This window comes from Myxocyprinus asiaticus, chromosome 29, assembly GCF_019703515.2.
Source record: "Myxocyprinus asiaticus isolate MX2 ecotype Aquarium Trade chromosome 29, UBuf_Myxa_2, whole genome shotgun sequence".
NCBI classification, from domain to species: domain Eukaryota; kingdom Metazoa; phylum Chordata; class Actinopteri; order Cypriniformes; family Catostomidae; genus Myxocyprinus; species Myxocyprinus asiaticus.
The window spans coordinates 29,084,425-29,108,133 of NC_059372.1; the positions used below are offsets into that span (position 1 = coordinate 29,084,425).

General features: G+C 37.2%; 1 protein-coding gene across 4 annotated transcripts in view; it reads left to right on the plus strand.

Annotated features, from left to right (window-relative positions):
- The window catches only part of LOC127420369 (DNA (cytosine-5)-methyltransferase 3B-like), an 87,019-nt gene that overhangs the window by 57,255 nt on the left and 6,055 nt on the right, over positions 1-23,709 (plus strand). For 3 of the 4 annotated variants that reach the window (XM_051662598.1, XM_051662599.1, XM_051662600.1), the window contains exons 10-20: positions 4,411-4,551; positions 4,891-4,935; positions 6,318-6,397; positions 9,685-9,797; positions 10,227-10,410; positions 10,509-10,593; positions 11,750-11,895; positions 16,274-16,364; positions 16,881-17,029; positions 17,139-17,224; positions 17,757-17,826. In XM_051662598.1, coding sequence (XP_051518558.1) covers positions 4,411-4,551; positions 4,891-4,935; positions 6,318-6,397; positions 9,685-9,797; positions 10,227-10,410; positions 10,509-10,593; positions 11,750-11,895; positions 16,274-16,364; positions 16,881-17,029; positions 17,139-17,224; positions 17,757-17,826 — 1,190 coding nt within the window. The remainder of the gene's footprint in view (positions 1-4,410; positions 4,552-4,890; positions 4,936-6,317; positions 6,398-9,684; positions 9,798-10,226; positions 10,411-10,508; positions 10,594-11,749; positions 11,896-16,273; positions 16,365-16,880; positions 17,030-17,138; positions 17,225-17,756; positions 17,827-23,709) is intronic. The other variant, XM_051662601.1, reaches the window with a different exon arrangement.

The window sequence follows — 23,709 nt, forward strand, 5'->3', positions numbered from 1 at the left end:
AGATGAACCATCACCAGCCATGACAAAACGAAAAACTCAAAATGTTTTATGCAGACACTGACAGCTTTTCAAACAACTGCATCTTGTTAAGTCATAGAAAATGTTAGCAACAGGAAATGTTTGACTTGTTATTCACGTTTTTCTCTAGTAACCGAAACTGTTACTACAAATTGGAATGAATCCATTTGTCCTCCTACACTGTGATTGAGTTCCAAGACTGCAGCTTATCAATCAGATGCATCATTTTGTTACCAAACACATAGAGGAATATATGCCATTTTCATGCAATCGATTATACACTTTTCCTATGCCTCATGTTGATGTACCCTACATAGAATTTACTTCATATGAAAATCATATGAAGGGACATTCACATGTTTTACGATCTTACAAGTAAGTGTAAGAGCAGAGAATAGAATTTAGAGAGATACTCTCCTCTAAAGCTTGGTGAGCCCTCAGGTGTCTGAGCAGGTTACTCTCGCACTTATCAGCATCTTCAAAAGCTGTTATTAGTGTGTCTGATCACACACCTCTGTGTGGGATACATTAGAGCTGGTACGTCATGTTTAAATGTCCCTCTACCTTCAGCATTTGTAGGCTTGTACTTTCAGAGGGGTACCTCAGGGCAGGAACCTAGCTGCAGCTTCAGTAGTTTCAGTGGTATTAAACCGAAGCTGCTTCTCATTCAATCACTCAGAAAATAAATTCTGGGAGGCGGAATTATAAAGAAATTTAGTTGTCAGCTTTTTAGAAAGTTGTAGTAAATTATTTATCCTTCCCTTTCTTCTGGGAAAAACTATGACTAGTGGATTTTTCAGTGACTCCAGTAGCGCAGTGAATAATGTGCTATACGGAAGGAACAAGGTTTACATTAGGTCAAATTATTTTCTTGTATGTGTGAAATAAACTTTTTTTCACTTTGTTACAAAATGTAGTGAGCCGGCGTGTCTTTGGGCGGGGCCAAACGCATACCATAAATTAAATTTGTGTGTGGCGTAGTGGACTAATGCACTGAACTGGTAAGCCAAAGGTTGTTGGTTCAGTCCCCACAGCCATCACCACTGTGTTCTTGAGCAAGGCATTTCACTCCAGGTTGCTCCAGGGGGATTGTCCCTGTAATAAGGGCACTGTAAGTCACTTTGGATAAAAGCGTCTGCCAAATGCATAAAAATAAATTGTAAAAGTCCCTGGATATATAAAGTCACGCATATTTGGTATCATTTGAATACCATCACTTTTGCATTTATGTTGCATAAAATAACTAAATAAAGCCTTTATGTCACAAATGAATGCCACCTAGCGGTAACAATGTAGAAATATGTATATGAATATAAAAGTTGTTCACATAGCACTTAAATGGACAAGTCATATATCAAATGAAAGCTCTCATTCTCAGGAATGTGACTGTAATCACGAAGTGAAATATGATTATGAAATATGATCAAACATAGATTTTTGATTTTTGTACACAGGATTTTTCGTTTTTTGTTTTTTTTTTGTTTTTGTACAAACAGATCTTAGGTGGGTTTGGGGTAATTCAGTGCTGAGAGGGAAAGGAGGTTAGGAAGAACAACAATGAGGAGTGAGTTTACAATCCTTTATCAGTGGGGTGTGGTGTATCAGGTAGAGATGTTAATTGTGTGAGTGAGTTCATATGTTAATGTTCTCTGAAGTCCTTTGTTTTCTCACAAAGTGGTGCTCACTGAGTCCAGACAACTTGGCACTTGCCTTACAGTATTTTAAACTGTTAAGATTTCTTGCATTATGACATTATTTTCATAACAATTAAGCAAAATGTCATTCTCATTAGTGTAATCCATCTAACAATTGTACTTTATGAATTCTATTTAATAATATAATTATTTTTTTAGAGAACATTAATGAGATTTTTTTACATTACAGTACTGAAATTTGTGTGTGTGTGTGTGTGTGTGTGAATAATATATAATTTTTTTCCAGTATGATTATTACACCATGATAATGATTTTTTATATGTATCATACAGTATTATTTTTTATTTTATTATAGTAAAAATAATATTTTAAAAAAAGATCCTGTAACTCATAAAGATGTTTGAGTCATACTTCTGTTATTTGGTACTACTGTCTTTAGCTAGCTACTGAAGTAGTTCTCACAATATAATGAGAAAACAAGTGTTAACCTAAATGTGCTTCTATGGAAATATCTAAATGAACTGGTTTGATTCAAATCAGCATTTTATTTAACTTGGATTCATTAGAGGCTTTGGAGTAACAGAAGACTTGTAACAGTGTTATGCAATCAGGATTAAAAAATGGTTTAACTGTAATCCATTACAGTTACATAAAAAAAAACTACTTAAGGGGGCCTGGGTAGCTCAGTGGTAAAATACGCTGGCTACCACTGGTTGCCGCAGTGGATGGCATGAAGCCTCCACACACGCCATGTCTCCGTGGCAACGCACTCAACAAGCCACGTGATAAGATGCACGGGTTGACTGTCTCAGACGCGGAGGCAGCTGGGATTCGTCCTCCGCCACCCGGACTGAGGCGAATCACCACGCCACCACGAGGACTGGGGATTGGGAATTGGGCATTCCAAATTGGGAGAAAAAGAAAAAAAAAGAAAAAAAAAAGACTACTTAAACATATTACAGTTACATTTAGTAAAAATTAGGATGACTTGCAGGATTAAAAATTTTTTATATATTAAAAGAAACAAAAGATCCTCCTTACATAAAATGATATAGACCGCTGCTTGCTTTAGAGTGGTACAGATGCCCAGATGTGTGCTCGGCATCTCTTAAAGAAGCTTTTGAAGGTAATCTAAAATTAGTTACTAGGGTCTCCTGATAGTTTCACCATGTGACCATCTGTTGATCATTTTGCGGGAGCAGGAATAGCTGCTAGTAGTGTGACATGAATTGTGCATCACTGACGGTATGGCAGAAAGGAACATGCTTCTTATTGAAGCACAGAAACGACCACTCCTTCCGTCAAACAGCCCGTATTTCTGTACATGGGACACCTACTGTCGGAACTTTACTTTCACTTCTCATTGCCATCATAACTACAGTTGAAACTCTCTGAAATGCTTTCCTGATGTTATGAAAACAGCAATAGGGACAGCATTTCTTTTTTTTTCTTTTTTTTTTTTTTCATTATTAAAAATTCCAAATTGTACACATAAATAAAAAATGAATTGAAAACATTTTAAGTTCTTAGGAAAAAAGTGCAATGGAGAATTTATCTGATTTTGATACAGTATTATAATTGTATTATTGAGAACAGTTCAGGTCTCTGTGAAGGAGAGATTCTATAGCAAAAGTAACATTTAAAAACTCATAGAAAGTAGGAATAAGTAATAGAAAAGAATAAAGAAAGACACACTAAAAAGGTTTAATTCTATTTTGATCTATTCTTTAAACATAGAATTGTTTTTCTTTTTTGTTCTGTTTTTTAAATAAAAAAAAAAAAATTCTGTCATTAAATTCCTCAAACAATAACATAGAACCACTCATAAACGTTAGCTGGTGATGTTGGACTGTGGATGATAAGCAAGCAGAGTAAAGACACTGGAGGCATTGCATTGATAATAATGATGATGACAAAGATAGCCTGTGGGTTACCTATTGAATACAGTCACAAGTTAATGATTGGTGACAATTAGTCTGCACGCTAACTCCAATACATGCCAGAATTAAACATTGCCGTATTTCTGAATCTGTGGTATATCCTGTCAGATTTTGTTTAATGTTAACCAAGCCATAATTCAGTGTATCTGTTCTAATTGTATTTGCCTAATGAGAAAATAAGCCATTTACTTTTTCTGTATTTTCTGTTGCAGATAGAGGACTTACCTAATTTGTTTAAAATTACTGAATTGTTCTGCATTTTAAAATATTGTTTTTTTCCTTTTAAAGAGGCAATGCCCCTGTTTTTCATGTTTTTTCTTATATTTAAAAATAGCTACAGTACATCACTCATATCATTATTCAAACATGTTTTGTTTGCATCCGGAAGGCACAGTCTTTGAGATCATATTGCTTTTCTCTTGACTTAACTCAAATATGTGAGCTTGAGGCAATCCGAAAATAATTAAAAGATATCTGATTACATTACTTTCTTATTGCGGTAATTGGATTAAGTTACTGATTTGATTTTTTACTAAGAATTTGTATCAGTATTTGTAATGGTTTACATTTTAAAAGTAACCCTCCCAACCATGATTACAACAACAAAACTAAATTTAAGGGTTAGATCAGGTAGAAATAGATAAGTTAAAAATAGGAGGTTACCACTTTTTACAGTGATGCACTTTCTAGGAAGTTATTTCATTATCACATTAAGTGCCTGATCTATGAAATGTCATTATTCACAGAATGTTTGTTTACAGCTGTGAGTAATGTAGGGCTACTTGTGTCTCTTCTAGCTGAGTATTGTGTTCTCCCCCTGGCCTCAGAGAGCTCTGCGCTGCTGGACTCCAGCCCAACAGAGTTCCCCCCCTCTGCCAAGAGAGCTCGACTAAGTCTCTGTAAGGCCAAACCTGGCACTGAGGACATCTATAGCAGAGGTCAGTGCTCACACAAGGGTTGTCCTTAATGTTAATGGGTGACAACAGACTTCACCAATGTGATGTCAAACGATACACGTGTGAAAGTAGAGGGATTATTTTGAAAATTAAAACCATGCATCTCTGTGAACTCTTTCACACCGAGTACAAAATATTGAGTCTGCCCTTTATAGAAGCTAGCTCAATTTTTTATTTGTTCAAATTCTGACCACGTCATTTAGATATCCAATCTTTTTTGAGAATTCAAAAATTTGGCATTGGGCTTGGTTGTTAACTCTCATAACACAGTTTTTAATTGTCGACATGATGCTCATAAATGCTGTTTTATTTGCATTTCAGAACAAATGGTCCATGAAGTTTTGAAGAATCACAGACGTATAGAAGGTATATAATGATTTAAGATAACTTCTTACTGGCACTCTATTCACCCATTAAAACACATAACAGCACTTATGACTCCTCAATCTTGAATATAATAGGTACATTTTATCAAATGGCAAAATACTAGAAAAATGAAGACAGGCCTCTGGCTTGATTGGTGTCTTCCTCTACAATACGGCAAAATAGTGACCGATTTTTCAGTGGCCTTCCAGAAGTATTTTTCCTATTAAGTTCTAAGCCATGAACTAAACAAACCAGCTCTGAGGAGATGAATCACAAGATTACAAACTTTGATTTGAAGCAAGAAATTATATGAAAGAAAGAAAAAAAAAAAAAGACGAAGGAACTGCTCATCACATGAAGCACTGAGAATAACATTGAATCAAAAACGATGGTACAATATAAAACCACTAACTTATGGTCACTGATTATAAGTATAAAAGCAAAATATTCAGATATATACAAATAGTTTGTGAGTATTGAAAGATTGTCTCAATTACATTCTTCACAACAGTGGACTGTTGCTGCTGAGCTTTTTTACAATGATTACGCGTCCATGCTAACAGCAACTTCTCTGATTTCTCTGATTCTCTCGAAGGCCTAAACATATTCTATGCAAATATGTGGATCCAGGCGCTTCTAGCTACGCAAGCTTGAATTTGTGCATTGTCTCGTTCTAAAATGTTACAGACCGCAATTCACAACGCAAATACGATTTGCATTCTCAGCATTGCCACAAGGGGCGCTATAAAGAAAATTAGTGTGAACTGTCAGCTTCATGGTTGAGTTTCTCTTTCAAGTCAACTACTGTCATTGGAGGAGAAGATTGCTGAGCAACTCGGTTAAAGTCAGTATATTTATAGCAACCTATAGCAACATAAATAATAAAACATCTAGTTTAATGGCACAGACTTTTGAAGGTAACTCTATCGCCCCCTGGAGTACTGAGGTTTGATATCAACGCAGTAACGCACAAGAACCATGTTTAGCATGTTCAACTGGACTGCACGCTGGCAAGGTGTAGGCCAAGTGCTCTCAATTGTCTACACGTACTTGTGTAAGTTTCTGGCCTTAGGGTTATGGCTAGTGCAGTTCTTTGGCTATTAAACATTTTTTAATTAATTTAAAGTCACTCGAGCTTGTGATTTGTACAGAAATATATAGCATCACTTAACAATCTTAGAGTTCATGGTAAGTCTGTGTTGAATGTTTTATACATTGTGGTTAAAAGCTAGTTTCTTTATGGATAAAGTGAATAGGATTTTTACTTTGGGAACCAGACTGTTATGTTCAGTTGTGTACAGTAAATTTGACCAACTGGCCTGATTGACTCTCAAATTCAACTTGTCATTGTTTGCTTGATTTTCTCCTGCTCTTTGTTTCAGAGTTCTGCCTCTCTTGTGGAAAGACAAGAGTGGTGACCTTCCACCCACTGTTTGAAGGAGGCCTTTGCCTAACATGCAAGGTAACTGAATGTTGACCTTCTTATCCGCCCCAATCTCCTGTCAGGCATCACAACACAACCCGAGAGTCTGGGAACCTGGTGCTCCAACACGTGCTGACATGATTGCTCATATAAGTGTCAAACAACAGTACTCGATCCCAACACCTAGACACTAGTGTCGTGTCTTTTTAATACCTGAAGGGGACAAATGAAGTGCTGTGGATCTATGGATTCCACATCTCTGAATTATCCTGTTACATTATTTTTCAAGCAACATGATACATGTGATAATTAAGTATTGAAGGGCAGCTAGATTGAGTGATTCCTTGATTGATATTTGGGAAGATTACATGAGATTTCAAGCGTCATCCAAGTCCAGCCTTGTGACATGCTATAATTCATCTAAAACTTTTTTTAAACATTAAAATATTTTCTCATACTTCTATAATTATTATACATGCAGTTATATGAGCTCATATTAAAATGAAATAAAAATTTTAGTTTTCATTGTACTTTTAAACATTAATTTGTTTCACCGCAGGACCATTTAAAATAAACTAGTGAGGACAAAAGGTGAAAAAAACTGGTGACCTGTGACAGGACCTAAGATACTGTATACACTTTCCTTTATACAGTACGGTGCAAACGTTTTAGGCACTTGTGAAAAATGTTGAATAGTGAGGATGTCTTCAAAAATAATGAAATAAATAGTTTTCATTTATCACTTAATGTCATACAAAGTCCAGTAAACTTAAAAAAGCTAAATCAATATTCAGTGTGACCACCTTTGCCTTTAAAACAGCCCCAATTCTCCTAAGTACACCTGGACACAGTTTTTCTTGGTTATTGGCAGAAAGGGTTTTTTTAAGCTTCTTGGCTGTCTCAGTTGCTTGTGTCTCTATATGTAATCTCAGACAGACACGGTGTTCAGTGTGGGGCTCTGTGGGGGCCATGACATCTGTTGCAGGGCTCCCTGTTTTTCTATTCTAATCTTTTCTATTTGCAAAAGTAATGTTTGTGAGTCTAACATTTATATTACCTATTGACACACTAAAGCTGAAGATATAAATATCCATCTTAAGACAAATGCTTTTGTGAAACATCTTATGTGCCTAAGACTTTTGCACAGCACTGTACATACAGGTGCATCTCAATAAATTAGAATGTCGTGGAAAAGTTCATTTATTTCAGTAATTCAACTCAAATTGTGAAACTCGTGTATTAAATAAATTCAATGCACACAAACTGAAGTAGTTTAAGTCTTTGGTTCTTTTAATTGTGATGATTTTGGCTCACATTTAACAAAAACCCACCAATTCACTATCTCAAAAAATTAGAATACATCATAAGACCAATAAAAAAAACATTTTTAGTGAATTGTTGGCCTTTTGGAAAGTATGTTCATTTACTGTATATGTACTCAATACTTGGTAGGGGCTCCTTTTGCTTTAATTACTGCCTCAATTCGGCGTGGCATGGAGGTGATCAGTTTGTGGCACTGCTGAGGTGGTATGGAAGCCCAGGTTTCTTTGACAGTGGCCTTCAGCTCATCTGCATTTTTTGGTCTCTCGTTTCTCATTTTCCTCTTGACAATACCCCATAGATTCTCTATGGGGTTCAGGTCTGGTGAGTTTGCTGGCCAGTCAAGCACACCAACACCATGGTCATTTAACCAACTTTTGGTGCTTTTGGCAGTGTGGGCAGGTGCCAAATCCTGCTGGAAAATGAAATCAGCATCTTTAAAAAGCTGGTCAGCAGAAGGAAGCATGAAGTGCTCCAAAATTTCTTGGTAAATGGGTGCAGTGACTTTGGTTTTCAAAAAACACAATGGACCAACACCAGCAGATGACATTGCACCCCAAATCATCACAGACTGTGGAAACTTAACACTGGACTTCAAGCAACTTGGGCTATGAGCTTCTCCACCCTTCCTCCAGACTCTAGGACCTTGGTTTCCAAATGAAATACAAAACTTGCTCTCATCTGAAAAGAGGACTTTGGACCACTGGGCAACAGTCCAGTTCTTCTTCTCCTTAGCCCAGGTAAGATGCCTCTGACGTTGTCTGTGGTTCAGGAGTGGCTTAACAAGAGGAATACGACAACTGTAGCCAAATTCCTTGACATGTCTGTGTGTGGTGGCTCTTGATGCCTTGACCCCAGCCTCAGTCCATTCCTTGTGAAGTTCACCCAAATTCTTGAATCGATTTTGCTTGACAATCCTCATAAGGCTGCGGTTCTCTCGGTTGGTTGTGCATCTTTTTCTTCCACACTTTTTCCTTCCACTCAACTTTCTGTTAACACGCTTGGATACAGCACTCTGTGAACAGCCAGCTTCTTTGGCAATGAATGTTTGTGGCTTACCCTCCTTGTGAAGGGTGTCAATGATTGTCTTCTGGACAACTGTCAGATCAGCAGTCTTCCCCATGATTGTGTAGCCTAGTGAACCAAACTGAGAGACCATTTTGAAGGCTCAGGAAACCTTTGCAGGTGTTTTGAGTTGATTAGCTGATTGGCATGTCACCATATTCTAATTTTATGAGATAGTGAATTGGTGGGTTTTTGTTAAATGTGAGCCAAAATCATCACAATTAAAAGAACCAAAGACTTAAACTACTTCAGTCTGTGTGCATTGAATTCATTTAATACACGAGTTTCACAATTTGAGTTGAATTACTGAAATAAATGAACTTTTCCACGACATTCTAATTTATTGAGATGCACCTGTATATGTAAATTCTAAAATTCTTAATGTTGAATTATAAAAAAACAATGATGTTAGTGGGGTTCATAACTAGTCTCAGAATAACAATTTGAGTGAAAAGTTTAATTGAAAATGTACATGAATTTCAAACTTTCTTATTATTTGGTATGTCCTCATTTTGCTTCAATGACATGCACTCGAGCTGGCATGGACTCCACAAGTTTGTGAAAAACCTGATGATTCATGTTATCTCAGCATGATATAATAATGTACCAAAAAGCATGTTGTTTGCTTTAATAAAAGCAAGAAAATCTGACCTTTTGTAAAAAGTTAACATGGTCAGTGTCACAAATTTGCTTGTTTGATTAGTGACAGAAATAGAGAAGAATCTTACATTTGTACACCATAATGTTTCTTTATTTCAAGTTTTGTCAGAATCCTAAAACTTTATTTATTTCCGGGTTTAAATAGGATTTTGAATCCCAGGTTTTCAATGTGTTCTCAGACTTTTGAAGCCCACTTTATGTCAGCTACCCTTTTAGCAGTTTTAAAATGAAAGACACTTGGCTGCAAGTTATTTACGAGCAAGTTATTATTTATGTGTTAGGATGTTTATTTAGAGATCTCCTATATGTACGATGACGATGGCTACCAGTCGTACTGCACCGTGTGCTGTGGGGGCAGAGAGGTGCTGCTCTGTGGAAATGCCAACTGCTGCAGGTACGAAACCAAACGCTTCTCACACATTGATTCTTTCATGTCTCACTATCTCTCTCAGTCTCGCATTTCATTCCTCTAACATCTCAGCATTTCGTCACTCTTCACTTCCATAACCACCCTCATTCCCCGCCTCCACCAGCTCTCACGCTGTGAACCCTTCAGATGTTTATCTTATTTTCTCATCCTCAGCATTTCCTTTTTTAAAAGGTGAAGTATATCATTTCTGCACCAGTAGCACCTGCCATCTGCTATTTTTCAAGCAAACCACTAAATTCCTAGCTTAACTGCTTATAGTAGTTCCACTCCAAACTTATGTCATTGTTTTTGCCAGAAGCTGAAATTTTGGGCTGCTCAAACAAAAAGCAATGTTTTGAAAGTTAATGAATGTGTGTGGTCAGCACTCTCAACAGCCTCTGTCTCTGCCTGCAGGTGTTTCTGTGTGGACTGTCTGGATATATTAGTGGGTGCTGGAGTGGCTAACAGTGCTCGTGATCTGGACCCATGGCGCTGTTACATGTGTCAGCCTCTGCAGCAGTACGGGGTGTTAAAGAAACGTCACGACTGGAGCGTGAAACTACAGGAGTTCTTTGTCAATGACAATGGACAGGAGTTTGTGAGTCTTATATTAGCAATCAACAAAATGGGAAATTCTTTGTTTCTAAAGCTGTACATTTTTAATTTGCCTCTGTTTATATATTTACCTTTTTCTAGGAAAGTCCAAAAAGTTACCCTGCAGTCACAGCAGAGCAGAGACGTCCAATCAGAGTGCTTTCACTGTTTGATGGTATTGCCACAGGTGAATGTGGTGTCTTTTTGGATTTCTAAATTCTCCTTTTGCAATGCAATTTTCACCATCAGTTGTTCTCGGAAGTTAATAATATGATCAGCTGTCTTCAGCTTCTGTGTGGTTAGTTAATAAAGATGTCGCAGTGTTAATACTAACAGTACTAGCAATACTAGCAGTACTAATTGCTTTTATTTGGTCAATTATTAAAGGTAGATGCTATTAGCACCCCAGTGTGGTCCGTGTACATTGCGCTCACTCGTATTTTGTTTACAAATTGAAAAGCAAAATAAAAATGATGCTTTGAATGTTGCTTTTCCATTGCAAAAGAAATAGGAAAACACTAAAATTGGCTTAAAGTACCACCTTCATCTTTTTGCAACTCACAATCAATAGGGGGAAGTCAGCAGTTTCAAATGTAGTTGGAAAATTTGAAAGCTACATTTCAAAGTTAAAACTTTGATTAATAAACAAGGTAATGAGGGGGCCTGGGTAGCTCAGTGGTAAAAGACACTGGCTACCACCCCTGGAGTTCGCTAGTTCAAATCCCAGGGTGTGCTGTGTGACTCCAGCCAGGTCTCCTAAGCAACCAAATTGGCCCGGTTGCTAGGGAGGGTAGAGTCACATGGGGTAACCTCCTCGTGGTCGCCATAATGTGGTTCGTTCCTGGTGAGATGAGCGTGGATGCCACGGTGGATGGCGTGAAGCCTCCACACATGCTATGTCTCCGTGGCAACACGCTCAACAAGCCACATGATAAGATGCGCAGGTTGACGGTCTCAGACGTGGAGGCAACTGGGATTTGTCCTCTGCCACCCAGACTGAGGCGAATCACTACGCAACCACGAGGACTTAAAAGCACATTGGGAATTGGGCATTCCAAACTGGGTGAAAAAGGGAAAAAATCCCCCCCAAAAATAAAAAAATAAACAAGATAACAAGCAGTCAGACGGTCATTTTCATAATATATACACCAACAGAACACCAGACGTTTCTAACTGTTTCTGGAGACTCCGTGTTCTCCCTTTTTCTCACATAATAAAGTAATTTCAACTCAAATTATCAACTTCAAATTTGAACTTCAAATTTGGTAAAAGACTGTGTAACATACGTATATTATTATTAAACACTCTAACTATGAATGTTTTACATGTCTGTCAATTTGTAGGTTATCTGGTGCTTCGAGACTTGGGCTTCAAGGTTGATGTGTACATTGCATCAGAAGTATGTGAGGACTCCATTTCAGTGGGAGTTGTTCGGCATGAAGGAAAAATACAGTATGTGCATGACGTTCGCAACATTACCAGAAAAAATGTGAGTAATTCGTCTGGTGTAAATATTGAACCTATACATCTCTTAAAGGGACAGTTCACCCCCCAAAAATTAATTCTGTCACCATTAACTCACCCTCATGTTGTTCCAAACCCATATGACTTTCTTCCGTAGAACACAAAAGGAGATGTTAGGAAAATGTTAGCCTCAGTCACCATTCACTTTCATTGTATTTTTTTCATGTAATGACCATGTTTACATGCACTTAAGAAAAACGTTTATTCCAGGGTTTTTGCAGAAAGCAGCGTTCTGAAATGTCATGTAAACGAGAACGGCAATTTCCTTGCGGCGATTAAGGGATTAAGAGACGCTGCTTTTGTGGCCATGTAAACACATACACGCCATTCTAACAGGTTTTTGAGGAGTGTGCATGTGCGTGGAACAGACGGAATAACAAATGTCATAGGATGGAGCCCAACAACATGTCAACAAAACATTTCTGGGAGTACAGTGTGAAAAGCACATACACTATAAACTATACCTATTTATAAACACCTCTTTAAAATATTGACGGCCCCTCACATTCGCATATATGCACTCGGTAAATCCAGGAGTTTTACGTAAAGGGAAACCCTACGTATTGAAGCGCAATTTCGCTGCAGGTTGCGATAGAAAGTTATGGAAACAAACAAAACAACAATTCTGGAATATCTGGAAATAAAGCAAAGCAACAGAGAATAAAATAGTGAAGTCTTCCTCGGATACCATGTTTGTTATTTACACAAGCAACGTGGGGTATTTACGTTGCTGTGGAGAAAGCTGCTTACTGATCGAGCCGCATGTATATGGGAGTAAAGATTACGCTGCTTATACACTGCATGTAAACAAGAACGCTGCTTGCTCGCAATACGCCGCTTTCTCGCAGTAACCCGCTTTCTGGTGGCCATGTAAATGTAGTCAATGATAGTGATTGGTGACTGAGGCTAACATTCTGCCTCACATGAGCATGAGTAAATAACAGAATTTTCATTTAGGGTAAACTGTCCCTTTAATATAGTGCTAATCTCTTTGTGTTGTAGCACTCAGTCAGAACAATAAAACTGATACATTTATAAGGCTTTGTGCACATTGTAGCATGATATTTTGTCCTAAAATATTACCAAAAAGCTTATTAACTAATGATTTGTGACAGGATAACGTGAGTATTTCATGTGGCTTGCCTTGCTGTTTGGTTTTAATTAGTGAGTTTACAATTATGGAGCCCAACCTGTCTCCACATCACAAGCCATTTTTGAAGTCTTCACTGGAAGCAGTTTAATGATTGTCAAAGTCTGAGAGACCAATTTTATGGCAGTTTTTAAATAATCCTAGTTCTTATGAATATGCCTCATTTCAAAGCTCCCTAAACTGTTCAGTTGGATAAATGCTTTTTGCTGTGCAGAGATTAACAAGTATTAGCTCCGTCAGCCTCACAGGCATACACCTGGCCAGAGATTATTTGTTTAGTAGTGTGTTACTTGTTCCAACAGCGCTTGATAAGACTAATCGCCTAAGCTGAGTCTGCTCTTTGTAGTCACAACTCTAAGTTTCTGTTTGGCTTCCATTATCTGTCTTGCTTACATTCAAACAATCATGGCTAGTTGTCTTAAGCTTCTAGAGATGAAACACAAAGGAACTTTCTCCCTTGCAAAATCCCCTCTGCCCAATTCATCCATTCACCACCTCACCCTCCCACTCATTCACTTGCTCACTCCTCCATTGTTGTTCCGAGGCTGGATTGGGTGGGAGTGGAAAGAGGGGCAGGTGAAAGGGCTCTTGTTGTGAAAGAAAAGAGAAGGGATATATTGGAGGGGGGTTTTGGGGCCCTGGATAGGGTTATTTATGAAACACAGAAAGAATGAGAAGGCCTGCTGCAGATATGCTTTCTACATGACAGAGTGCCAAGCAGGGTCCAACGTTAACTTTTTGCCACACCTGCTAATGGCAAGTGAATTAAATATTACTTACAGACCATTAAACTCTATTTTAAATGTTTTATATTAAAATATATATATTTTGTTCTAATGACAATAAAATCTTTTGTGGTTTAACTCAAGATGAGCCATCTCTCAGTGAAACTGCATCTATCACAAACATTTGAAGACATATCGTGTTTTTGTTCCCCATATTTGTTTTTTCCCATCTTAATGTGAGGAAAATTCCACATACTGTATAGGTTGTCAAATCAGATTCTGCAGAAAAAAGAAACTTTAAGAGGTGAATGCACTAATCATTTGCACTACTTTTACACGTGCATTTCAGCACAAAAACCTGTGTCTTAAGGCTAAAGTATACTTCGGTTGTCCGCGTACAGTATGCGTGACGGAAATTTCACGGACTGTCCACGTGCGGCACAGATTTCTTTGACACATGACATGCCTTGTCTGTGTGTATTGTTGGCGCATGCGCCTGCCATTAACTGTACTAAAACAGTATCACAAAACAGTCATAGTTCGTATTCGCTCGCAGTAAAAAGAGTAAACTTTGAAAGGCAATGCGGTCAACAGGGTGCAATCCGATCTGGAACACAGAAAAACAAAGTATACCCGGCCTTTTATTCACTAATCACCCGCAATCTCGATTAAGCCGGCGCAATCAGTGCTGAAAAAGTGCTGCGTCTGTAGTATTTAAATTAAGACATTATCATTCATTTCCATGCAAACACGGCTCCTGAATGTAAATTAGGCTCATTATACAGTAGACTGAGCTTTATTCACAAAGCCCTGTGCTATTTGCCCAGCACAATAAGCATTGCGCTATTACCGCCCGAGAAAAGCAGGCGGTAAACCAAATTTTATTAAAAATAGATGTTTGTGTACATTTTCTATTACAGCAGTAATTCATCAAATAGTAATCAAATGGTGATGGAGAAGAGTGTTATAACTTGGCATATAGGCCTGGGTAAAAATATAGATTTTTCGTTTGAACGATCTAAAAAAAAAAAACAACAGCAACAAAATACAAATGTAATTCTAATCACACATGGATGCGCTAAAGAAATTATGCATGTATTCTCTCATTATATGTGCTTGCTGGCTGATGCCACTAGTTTTAAAGAGACAGTAATGTGTTCTGCATATCAATGTAAATACTTGAATTGAAGTAAACAATAAAATGTAACAAATATATATATATATATGCAACAAAATATATGCAATTTCAAGTCATTAATTGATGGAGTAGTCTGAATTTGAAATTTTTTTCAAAAGCTAAAATTGTGACCAATTTGATGAAAAAATAATGATAAAATATAATTTGTAAGTAGTATTTTTGAATTGTACCTAGGAGGTTCCTTTATAATTAAGAGCATTAGCTATGAGAGAATGTATTTTATATATATAAGCAAAATAGACATTGTAACAGAAAAGTACCCATATGAATCTATATCGGAATCGAATCAAGGGCTTGTGAATCGGAATCGAATCGAATCGGGAAATCTGTATCAATACCCAGCCCTTCTGGCATATATCCAGATGCGTGGTGAAGTCAAGTGCATTTCGGCACATTAACGAGATGATTCAGATGTCAGGATCACTGTAGTGGAATGATACTTTACAGTCCCAGCAGGTTGGAATTGCAGCATGCAAATTACAGTCATCACAGATTTTGTGGGTGCACGTACACATAAACAGCGGTTTTACTGGCCGCAATTCTTTCTAAAGTGAATCCCCCCGAAGTAGTGTAGATTAAAAAAAAGTCATTGTACATGGGTTTCCTTTAGCCTCTGGACTGAGTGGAACATCTGGGATATCTCATTAAATGCCATTCATGACTTACATGGCTCAGTGAGCGGTAATTACACTGATAGCAAACTTTAGATTCAAAGCAACCGAATTACACAAAAGATATGTTCAGGGAGTTTCCTTATCAATTCAATGGTCTTCACTATCAATTGGAATCTTGTACTACATGTTCTTTTATGTTCAAAGCCAGTAAATGTTGTCTTTCATTCAAAGAATGGCAATGATAAAATATTTGTAAATGTTAGAATCGCTTTCTAACCTTGTCTGTGAAAAGTTACATTCAATATTTCCAACTCTTGTCATGACCATGTACACCCAGTAAATGCTGTAACTTTTAAACGATGCATGCAAAGCTACAAGAGAAGGACTTGGTACATAGAGAAAAATCTATTCACATGAATTATGTCTGTGACAAATAACTAGAAGTTCATTCGCCTACAAAAGTAGTCCCACCAAGAAAAATTATGATTTAAACAACTATACAGCTTAAATAATTATTTTTGAAGGAAAAAGTCTTGCAAGTTCTTAAACAAAACTACAAACTTCACATTTCTGCTTTTAAAACCTCTAAGTGCATGGCCCTGCTTACTGTCATTGTAAGTGCCTTATTGCAACCGCAATGTTTTTCTGTTGTCTAGATTGCTGAGTGGGGGCCCTTCGACTTGGTGATTGGTGGAAGTCCCTGTAATGACCTTTCAATTGTCAACCCAGCCAGGAAAGGTCTGTACGGTAAGACATTATCAAGCACAACTCTTTTATTAAGGAAATCTCTCATTCTCCCATACATACACAAGCCCCTTATAGATCAAGTCATGTTGTTATGATTACATTCTGTTTCATGGCACACAAATTGGTATGGTGTGATGATGTATTCTGTGGCAGTGCTTTTTTCATTAAAAGATTCAAACATTTGCATTTACATGATTAAAGCTTTGCGTGACACAATCAGAACTGAAACGTTGCCCCTACCACCCTGCAAAGCCCTTTTTAGAATCTCTTTGTTAAAGATTCAGTCGTCTAAATTAAATGTAAATTAATGGCAATGTTTATTTAGTTTATTGGTTTGAAATATATATAAAAACATTCACACAGGATAATCATCATCCATGGCTCTTAGACCTCATCTTTTAAATATTATATGATATTGTATTGCATATATTGTTACACCATGAGTGGCTTATTTAGGATTCATTGTTAATTTAAAACTGAAGTGCATATTTACCAAGTGGTATTGTCTTTGTTAAGAGGGGACCGGACGCCTGTTTTTTGAGTTTTACCGCCTTTTGAGTGAAGCAAAGCCAAAGGAAGGGGAAGACCGACCTTTCTTCTGGATGTTTGAGAACGTGGTTGCCATGAGCGTCAATGATAAGAGAGATATCTCTCGATTCCTTGAGGTTTGTGCTCTCTTTAGACTTATTGTAGAGATGGTTTGTTTAGGTTGATTACATTCTACAAACTAAAAGAGTCTATGAGGACTGATTGATTTGAACTTGTATGCTGTAGTGTAATCCAGTGATGATTGATGCAATTGAGGTATCAGCTGCTCACAGGGCTCGATATTTCTGGGGAAACCTACCAGGAATGAAGAGGTATTTGTGCACACCTAATGCTGCCTCCTTTCCAATAAAAAATACTGTTACTTTAATGGGATAGTTCAAACTAAAAACCCTTAAGATATTTTTTATGGAACACAAAATTATAATTTTGTATTAATATCCTGGTCGGTCTTTTCATTATAATATCAGTGGTTAACTTTCAAGCTTCAAAAAGGACACAAAAGTATCATAAAATAGTCCATGTGACATATTCCAAGTCTTCTGATGACACCTGAAATTGAAGGCATTTTAGTGAAAATCTTGAAGACCCTTTAGGGTCCTTTTTAAGCTTAAAAATGGCACTATCCACTGCCATTGCTCTGAAAAGAAGAACCTGGATATTCATTAAAAATTCTTGTTTTGTGTTTCACAAGTGATCAGGTTTGGAACAACATGGGTCAGTAAATTATGACAGTTAACTATTCCTTAAAGTGTTTTGTTTACAGAATGTTCGGGATGATCTGCTTAGAGCAGTAATTTATGAAACAACATAATGTAAGTTTGAAATGAATTTGCTTTGTTACAGGCCTCTGTGTGCTTCTGGCATGGATAAATTAGAACTTCAGGACTGTTTGGAACATGGTCGTGTTGCCAAGGTGACATCTTTTTCAATGTCTTAACCATTGTAGTTTTTACTTGATGCTTGATAGAGACATCTATGAAAGGCTCTGGTAAAAATATGCCCATATATCGGTATTTCAGGGCTGTTTCGGTTCCTATTACAATAGGTTGTAAAAGTAAAGGATAATTGTGCAGTCAGCCAACAGGGTGTAAATCAGAGAGGTCTTGAATCATCCTAAAGGGCTCGATCCTGCATAATATGGAAGTAAATTCATGACTAAAGTCTTTGATGCATAAAAGCATGTTGAATTGCTCTAATTGAAAAAATAAATGCATTCTATTATCAATGCTTGCATTTAAATGGGTTGCATTTACAGAGCTTGCATTTTGGGAGGCTGAAATTTAACATGGTTGTATTTTTAAGCATTGAATATTTCATTTGGAAACATTTCACAACTAATTTCAATATTAAAATTCAACAGTAAATATTCACCTTCCTAAGTTAATTTCCAAAATATTCAGTTCATTTGAAAATACCATCTAGATTTTTCAACAGGTAAAATTCAGCCCGTTCTATTTCGCTTAACAAAATTCGCTTGCTCAAATTCAGTGGTTCAAATTCGGTTGGAAATTCAACCTTCCACATCCGGGAACTGCAGGAAAAGCAGCAGAGTACCGATGCACAGTCTCAACCTGGTACTATTCGTTCTCACCAGTAGGTGGTGCAATGCGATCGGGTGTTGACTGCTGAAGACCAAAGCTACAGGTAGAGAGAACAGCCATGTACGTTTTAGTTTTTCAAAATTGTTCATGGGTAGAAAATACAGTTGAAGTCAGAAATTTACATGCACCTTGCCAAATACATTTAAACTAAATTCCTTACATTTATTCGTAGAAAACATTCCGTCTTAGGTCAGTTAGGATCACTACTTTATTTTAAGAATGATTTATTTCAGCTTTTATTTATTTTATCACATTCCCAGTGAGTCAGAAGTTTACATACACTTTGTTAGTATTTGGTAGCATTGCCTTTAAATTGTTTAACTTGGGTAAAGCATTTTGGGTAGCCTTCCACAAGCTTCTCACAGTAAGTTGCTGGAATTTTGGCCCATTCCTCCAGACAGAACTGGTGTAACGGAGTCAGGTATGTAGGCTTCCTTCGCACACACTTTTTTAGTTCTGCTCACAAATGTTCTATGGGATTGAGGTCAGGGCTTTGTGATGGCCACTCCAATACCTTGACTTTGTTGTCCTTAAGCCATTTTGCCGCAACTTTGGAGGTATGCTTGGGGTCATTGTCCATTTGGAAGACCCATTTGTGACTGAGCTTTAACTTCCTGGCTGATGCCTTGAGATGTTGCTTCAGTATATCCACATAATTTTCCTTCCTCATGATGCCATCTATTTTGTGAAGCGCACAGTCCCTCCTGCAGCAAAGCACCCCCACAACAAGATGCTGCCACCCCCATGCTTTGGGATGGTGTTCTTTGGCTTGCAAGCCTCACTCTTTTTCCTCCAAACATAACAATGGACATTATGGCCAAACAGTTACAATTTTGTTTCATTAGACCAGAGGACATTTCTCCAAAAAGTAAGATCTTTGTTCCCATGTGTACTTGCAAACTGTAGTCTGGCTTTTTTATGGTGGTTTTGGAGCAGTGGCTTCTTCCTTGCTGAGCAGCCTTTCAGGTTATTCCGATATAGGACTCGTTTTCCTGTAGATATAGATACTTGTCTACCTGTTTCCTCCAGCATCTTCACAATGTCCTTTGCTGTTGTTCTGGGATTGATTTGCACTTTTCGCACCAAACTACGTTCATCTCTATGAGAAAGTATGCGTCTCCTTCCTGCGCGGTATGTTGGCTGCGTGGTCCCATGGTGTTTATACTTGCGTACTATTGTTTGTACAGATGAATGTAGTACCTTCAGGCATTTGGAAATTGCTCCCAAGGATGAACCAGACTTGTGGAGGTCCACAATTTTTTTTCTGAGGTCTTGGCTGATTTCTTTTGATTTTCCTATGATGTCAAGCAAAGAGGCACTGAGTTAACTTAGTGAATGTAAACTTCTGAACCACTGGAATTGTGATATAGTCAATTAAAAGTGAAACAATCTGTCTGTAAACAATTGTTGGAAAAATTACTTGTGTCATGCACAAAACTATAGTTTGCTAATATTAAATCTTTGGAGTGGTTAAAAAATGAGTTTTAATGACTTCAAACTAAGTGTATGTAAACTTCTGACTTCAACTGTAGATACATATTTGATTTGCATATGTGGGTGGGCATGAAACGCACCTTTCCACTGATTGGTCAACTTGCATCATCATCATCAGTTCCTCATTGCCGTGCAGCAGAATAATTATCCACTGCTGCTCAACTTTTATTGCAACTACTTATTATCTCTCTCTCACTAAGCAACCGGACTAAGGAATGCCTGTGACACAAACCGTACTAGTCAGGGAAGGGTCTATAGACACGAAGCCGTGTCTATAGACATTCTTCTGCGTAGGCATGGGTTCTGCAACCTGTGCCAGACAAATATTAGTTGTCTGTTTTAGAAATAGCCTATTGATGTCCCTCGCATCTGCATGCAAAATTTCTTAGCCTACTTCTTAGACACACAGCCTGTTTTATTTAGCTGTCGGCTATCAAAATCTCTATCAAAAGGTGTGGCGAAGCTGTGCACAGCGCGACCCACTGTACCGCGCAAAGTGGATTCATTTACGTTGCAGTGAAGCACAGTATGTGGAATGCATTGGCTTTTAAAAATGTTATAAAAAGATTGCTGATACATTGTCCAGGTTATTACATAACTCAGTTGTTTGAAGAGTTGATTGCTTTGTAGGTAGGCATTACGTATAATGTGACCAGTCCCGAATTGGAAACTTTTTTGTCTCATTTCACTTATTTGTCCATGGCTGGGTTTCCTGAGGCACCAAGTAGAACGTTAGTATCACTAAAGTAGTACTTAATCTCTATGGCGTGTTTAAAATAAAGTTAAATTAAAATAAGCTTTGAACCACTCTAAAGTCATAAGTGCAACTTAAATGCATTTTCACAGTTTATCAGAGAATAAGGAACGTTCAATAACTTGTATTGATATATTTGGATCATTGGAAAGCAATAGCCAGAAACCAGGCTTTGGGTGTGCCAAGGGAAAACTGTGTTCAAGAACTGAAGCACAAAAAAGTGACATTTTTTGTAACTTAAACAACAATTGCCATTCACAAATGTAACCATTTTTTAGCACTAAATTTCTTTTCTATATAGCCCTGCGTTACATTATAATGAATTTATTAGCTTAAACAAATGAATGACACTTTTATCATTGGAGTTGGTAGGCCTGTTAATATATCCTAATATTAGGCTTAATATTTAGTCATAAAATGTGATTAAATTATTTTAGAATGTTACATAATTATTTTCCCAAAATCCAGAAGACAAATGCACAGGTAAATGGAGGGACAATTTGCACTCACTGACAAAAATTACAACACCAGGTTTTACATTCACTGATTCAAAAACGTCATTTAGGAAAATATATTAATGTGTGATGCCTTTTATGAAATAGAAAAATGACAATACCATGTGCAAGAAACTAAATTTAGAGCAACATTAGAGACCCTTATTATGATTCACATTGCATGTGTTCACATACATGCATTTCTATCTTCAATCTCTATACATTTGAGCATCAATCTGAAACCCCATCTTACCAAAGTCATCATTACTTATTTAATTAAATGCTGTGATCGTCATTAACTTTCGGTGTCTCGACAAGGATACATATCATTTCCATGCTTGTTGGTCTGTCCATATTATTGTCATGTTGAGAAGACAAACTCCTGGACATATTGGCCAAGGTTTCAGCATTGGACCGGACAGCTCCCATAATGAAGCATTTAAGTTCTACTTTATATCGAGCAATCTAAGTGCTGTTTTGGAAAACAGGCATTCTCTATGTAAAATAACGAGCGACGTTAATTAAGATGATCATCATTGTTTAAATTGCAGCCTATATATTTTTTTTTGTTTGTTTGGTTTTTTTTATCCCCTTTTCTCCCCAATTTGGAATGCCCAATTCCCACTACTTAGTAGGTCCTCGTGGTGGCGCAGTTACTCGCCTAAATCTGGGTGGCAGAGGACAAGTCCCAGTTGCCTCCGCTTCTGAGACCGTCAATCCACGCATCTTATCACGTGGCTCATTGTGCATGACACCACGGAGACTCTCCGCATGTGGAGGCTCATGCTACACTCCACGATCTACGCACAACTTACCATGTGCCCCACTGAGACTGAGAACCACTAATCGCGACCACGAGGAGGTTACCCCATGTGACTCTGCCCTCCCTAGCAACCAGACCAATTTGTTTGCTTAGGAGACCTGGCTGGAGTCACTCAGCACAACCTGAATTCGAACTCGTGACTCCAGGGGTGGTAGTCAGCGTCAATACTTGCTGAGCTACCCAGGCCCCTATTTTTGTTGTTGTAAAAAATACACATTAATTTATTCCCACTTATCCTATGTAAGATCATGAAGGTTCTGGAGCCTATCCTAGGAACATGTATTTTTTATTTTTTTATCTAACATTAGAAAAGCTGAAAAATGAGCTTTGACTTTTACAAATGAAGATAGGCAGATATGTCTCTGCTAGAAATGAATATACTGTTAGCCTAGATAAGATTATTTGAATGTTTATAAAAATGTTGATGTCTGTCAATTACATTACTGATTTTAAATAGCCTTCATTGATAAATTCTTCATTGAGAATCTCGACTGTGTAGAAGTCCTTGGTTTTTTGGAATTATTTACTTCAGCACCGAACATTAATACACAGATATTGACGTGGTTCAGGAAACGCAAATAAATAGATAAATAAATAAACAAGGCTCAGTTTTCATCATGGTACAAAAAATATATGTTCCAGAAAATCATATTAATGGAATAATTGCATCTTACATATTAATTTAATAAACTGTGGTCACTCTACTTCATTATGCCTATGTCTGCCTTCACAGCAATCAGTGATTCAGTGCCGGTTCTAGACATTGAGAGGCTCTAGGCCATTTATTTTGGTGGCACCACGTTTTTTTTTTGGTTTTTTTATTTAATTTTTTTATTTAATGTGGCATGACACAACAAAGTGGTAGCTCATTCAAATAATCACTTTAACAATCTGTTTAAAGCAGTACTCTGCTTTTATTTCTTTCTTTTTTTTTTGCAAGCTTTGGCAAATCTAATCAAAAGTCAAGTTGTTTTCGGCTATAGCTCTTCCACAGAGGTGCTCATTGTAACCTTGAAACAACATTTTGTTATCTGATAAAGTGATAAAAACATGTGCACCTCATAAGAGTTGCCAGCCAATCAGAATGGATTTTCTGACAGCTCTTGCAAGTTATGCTGCAGTTTACATCATGCTTGCTGTGAATTGTCTGTGGCCATTTCCTGCTGTCTGAGACTGAAACTAACCCTTAGCATTGAACAAATTAAATTCACCTTCAAACATTCTTGACTTAATTGTTTAGTGTTTTACAAGTACAGAAACTAAAATATAAAGATTGCAAAATAATCAATCCCATATCCATACCATACCATATTTTGAAATAATAATGACATACTTCTATTACTATTAATATTCATGTTCAGATAAATTCTAGCCATTTCTGAAACTCGAACACACCAAAGAATATGCATTTTCCTATTTCCTGCTTTGTAGTAAACACTACAAGAATAAATACAACCATTTTAATAAATATTTTTATTAACATTCTTTATACATTATATTCATTATAATGTTATTGTGTTAATTATACATTATCTGTCAACTACTAATATGAATAGTCTATAAGAGGAACACATGGCATGATGTTTCTACAAGAAACATGTTGAATTCAGTGTTACTGTGTCAAAGTTCA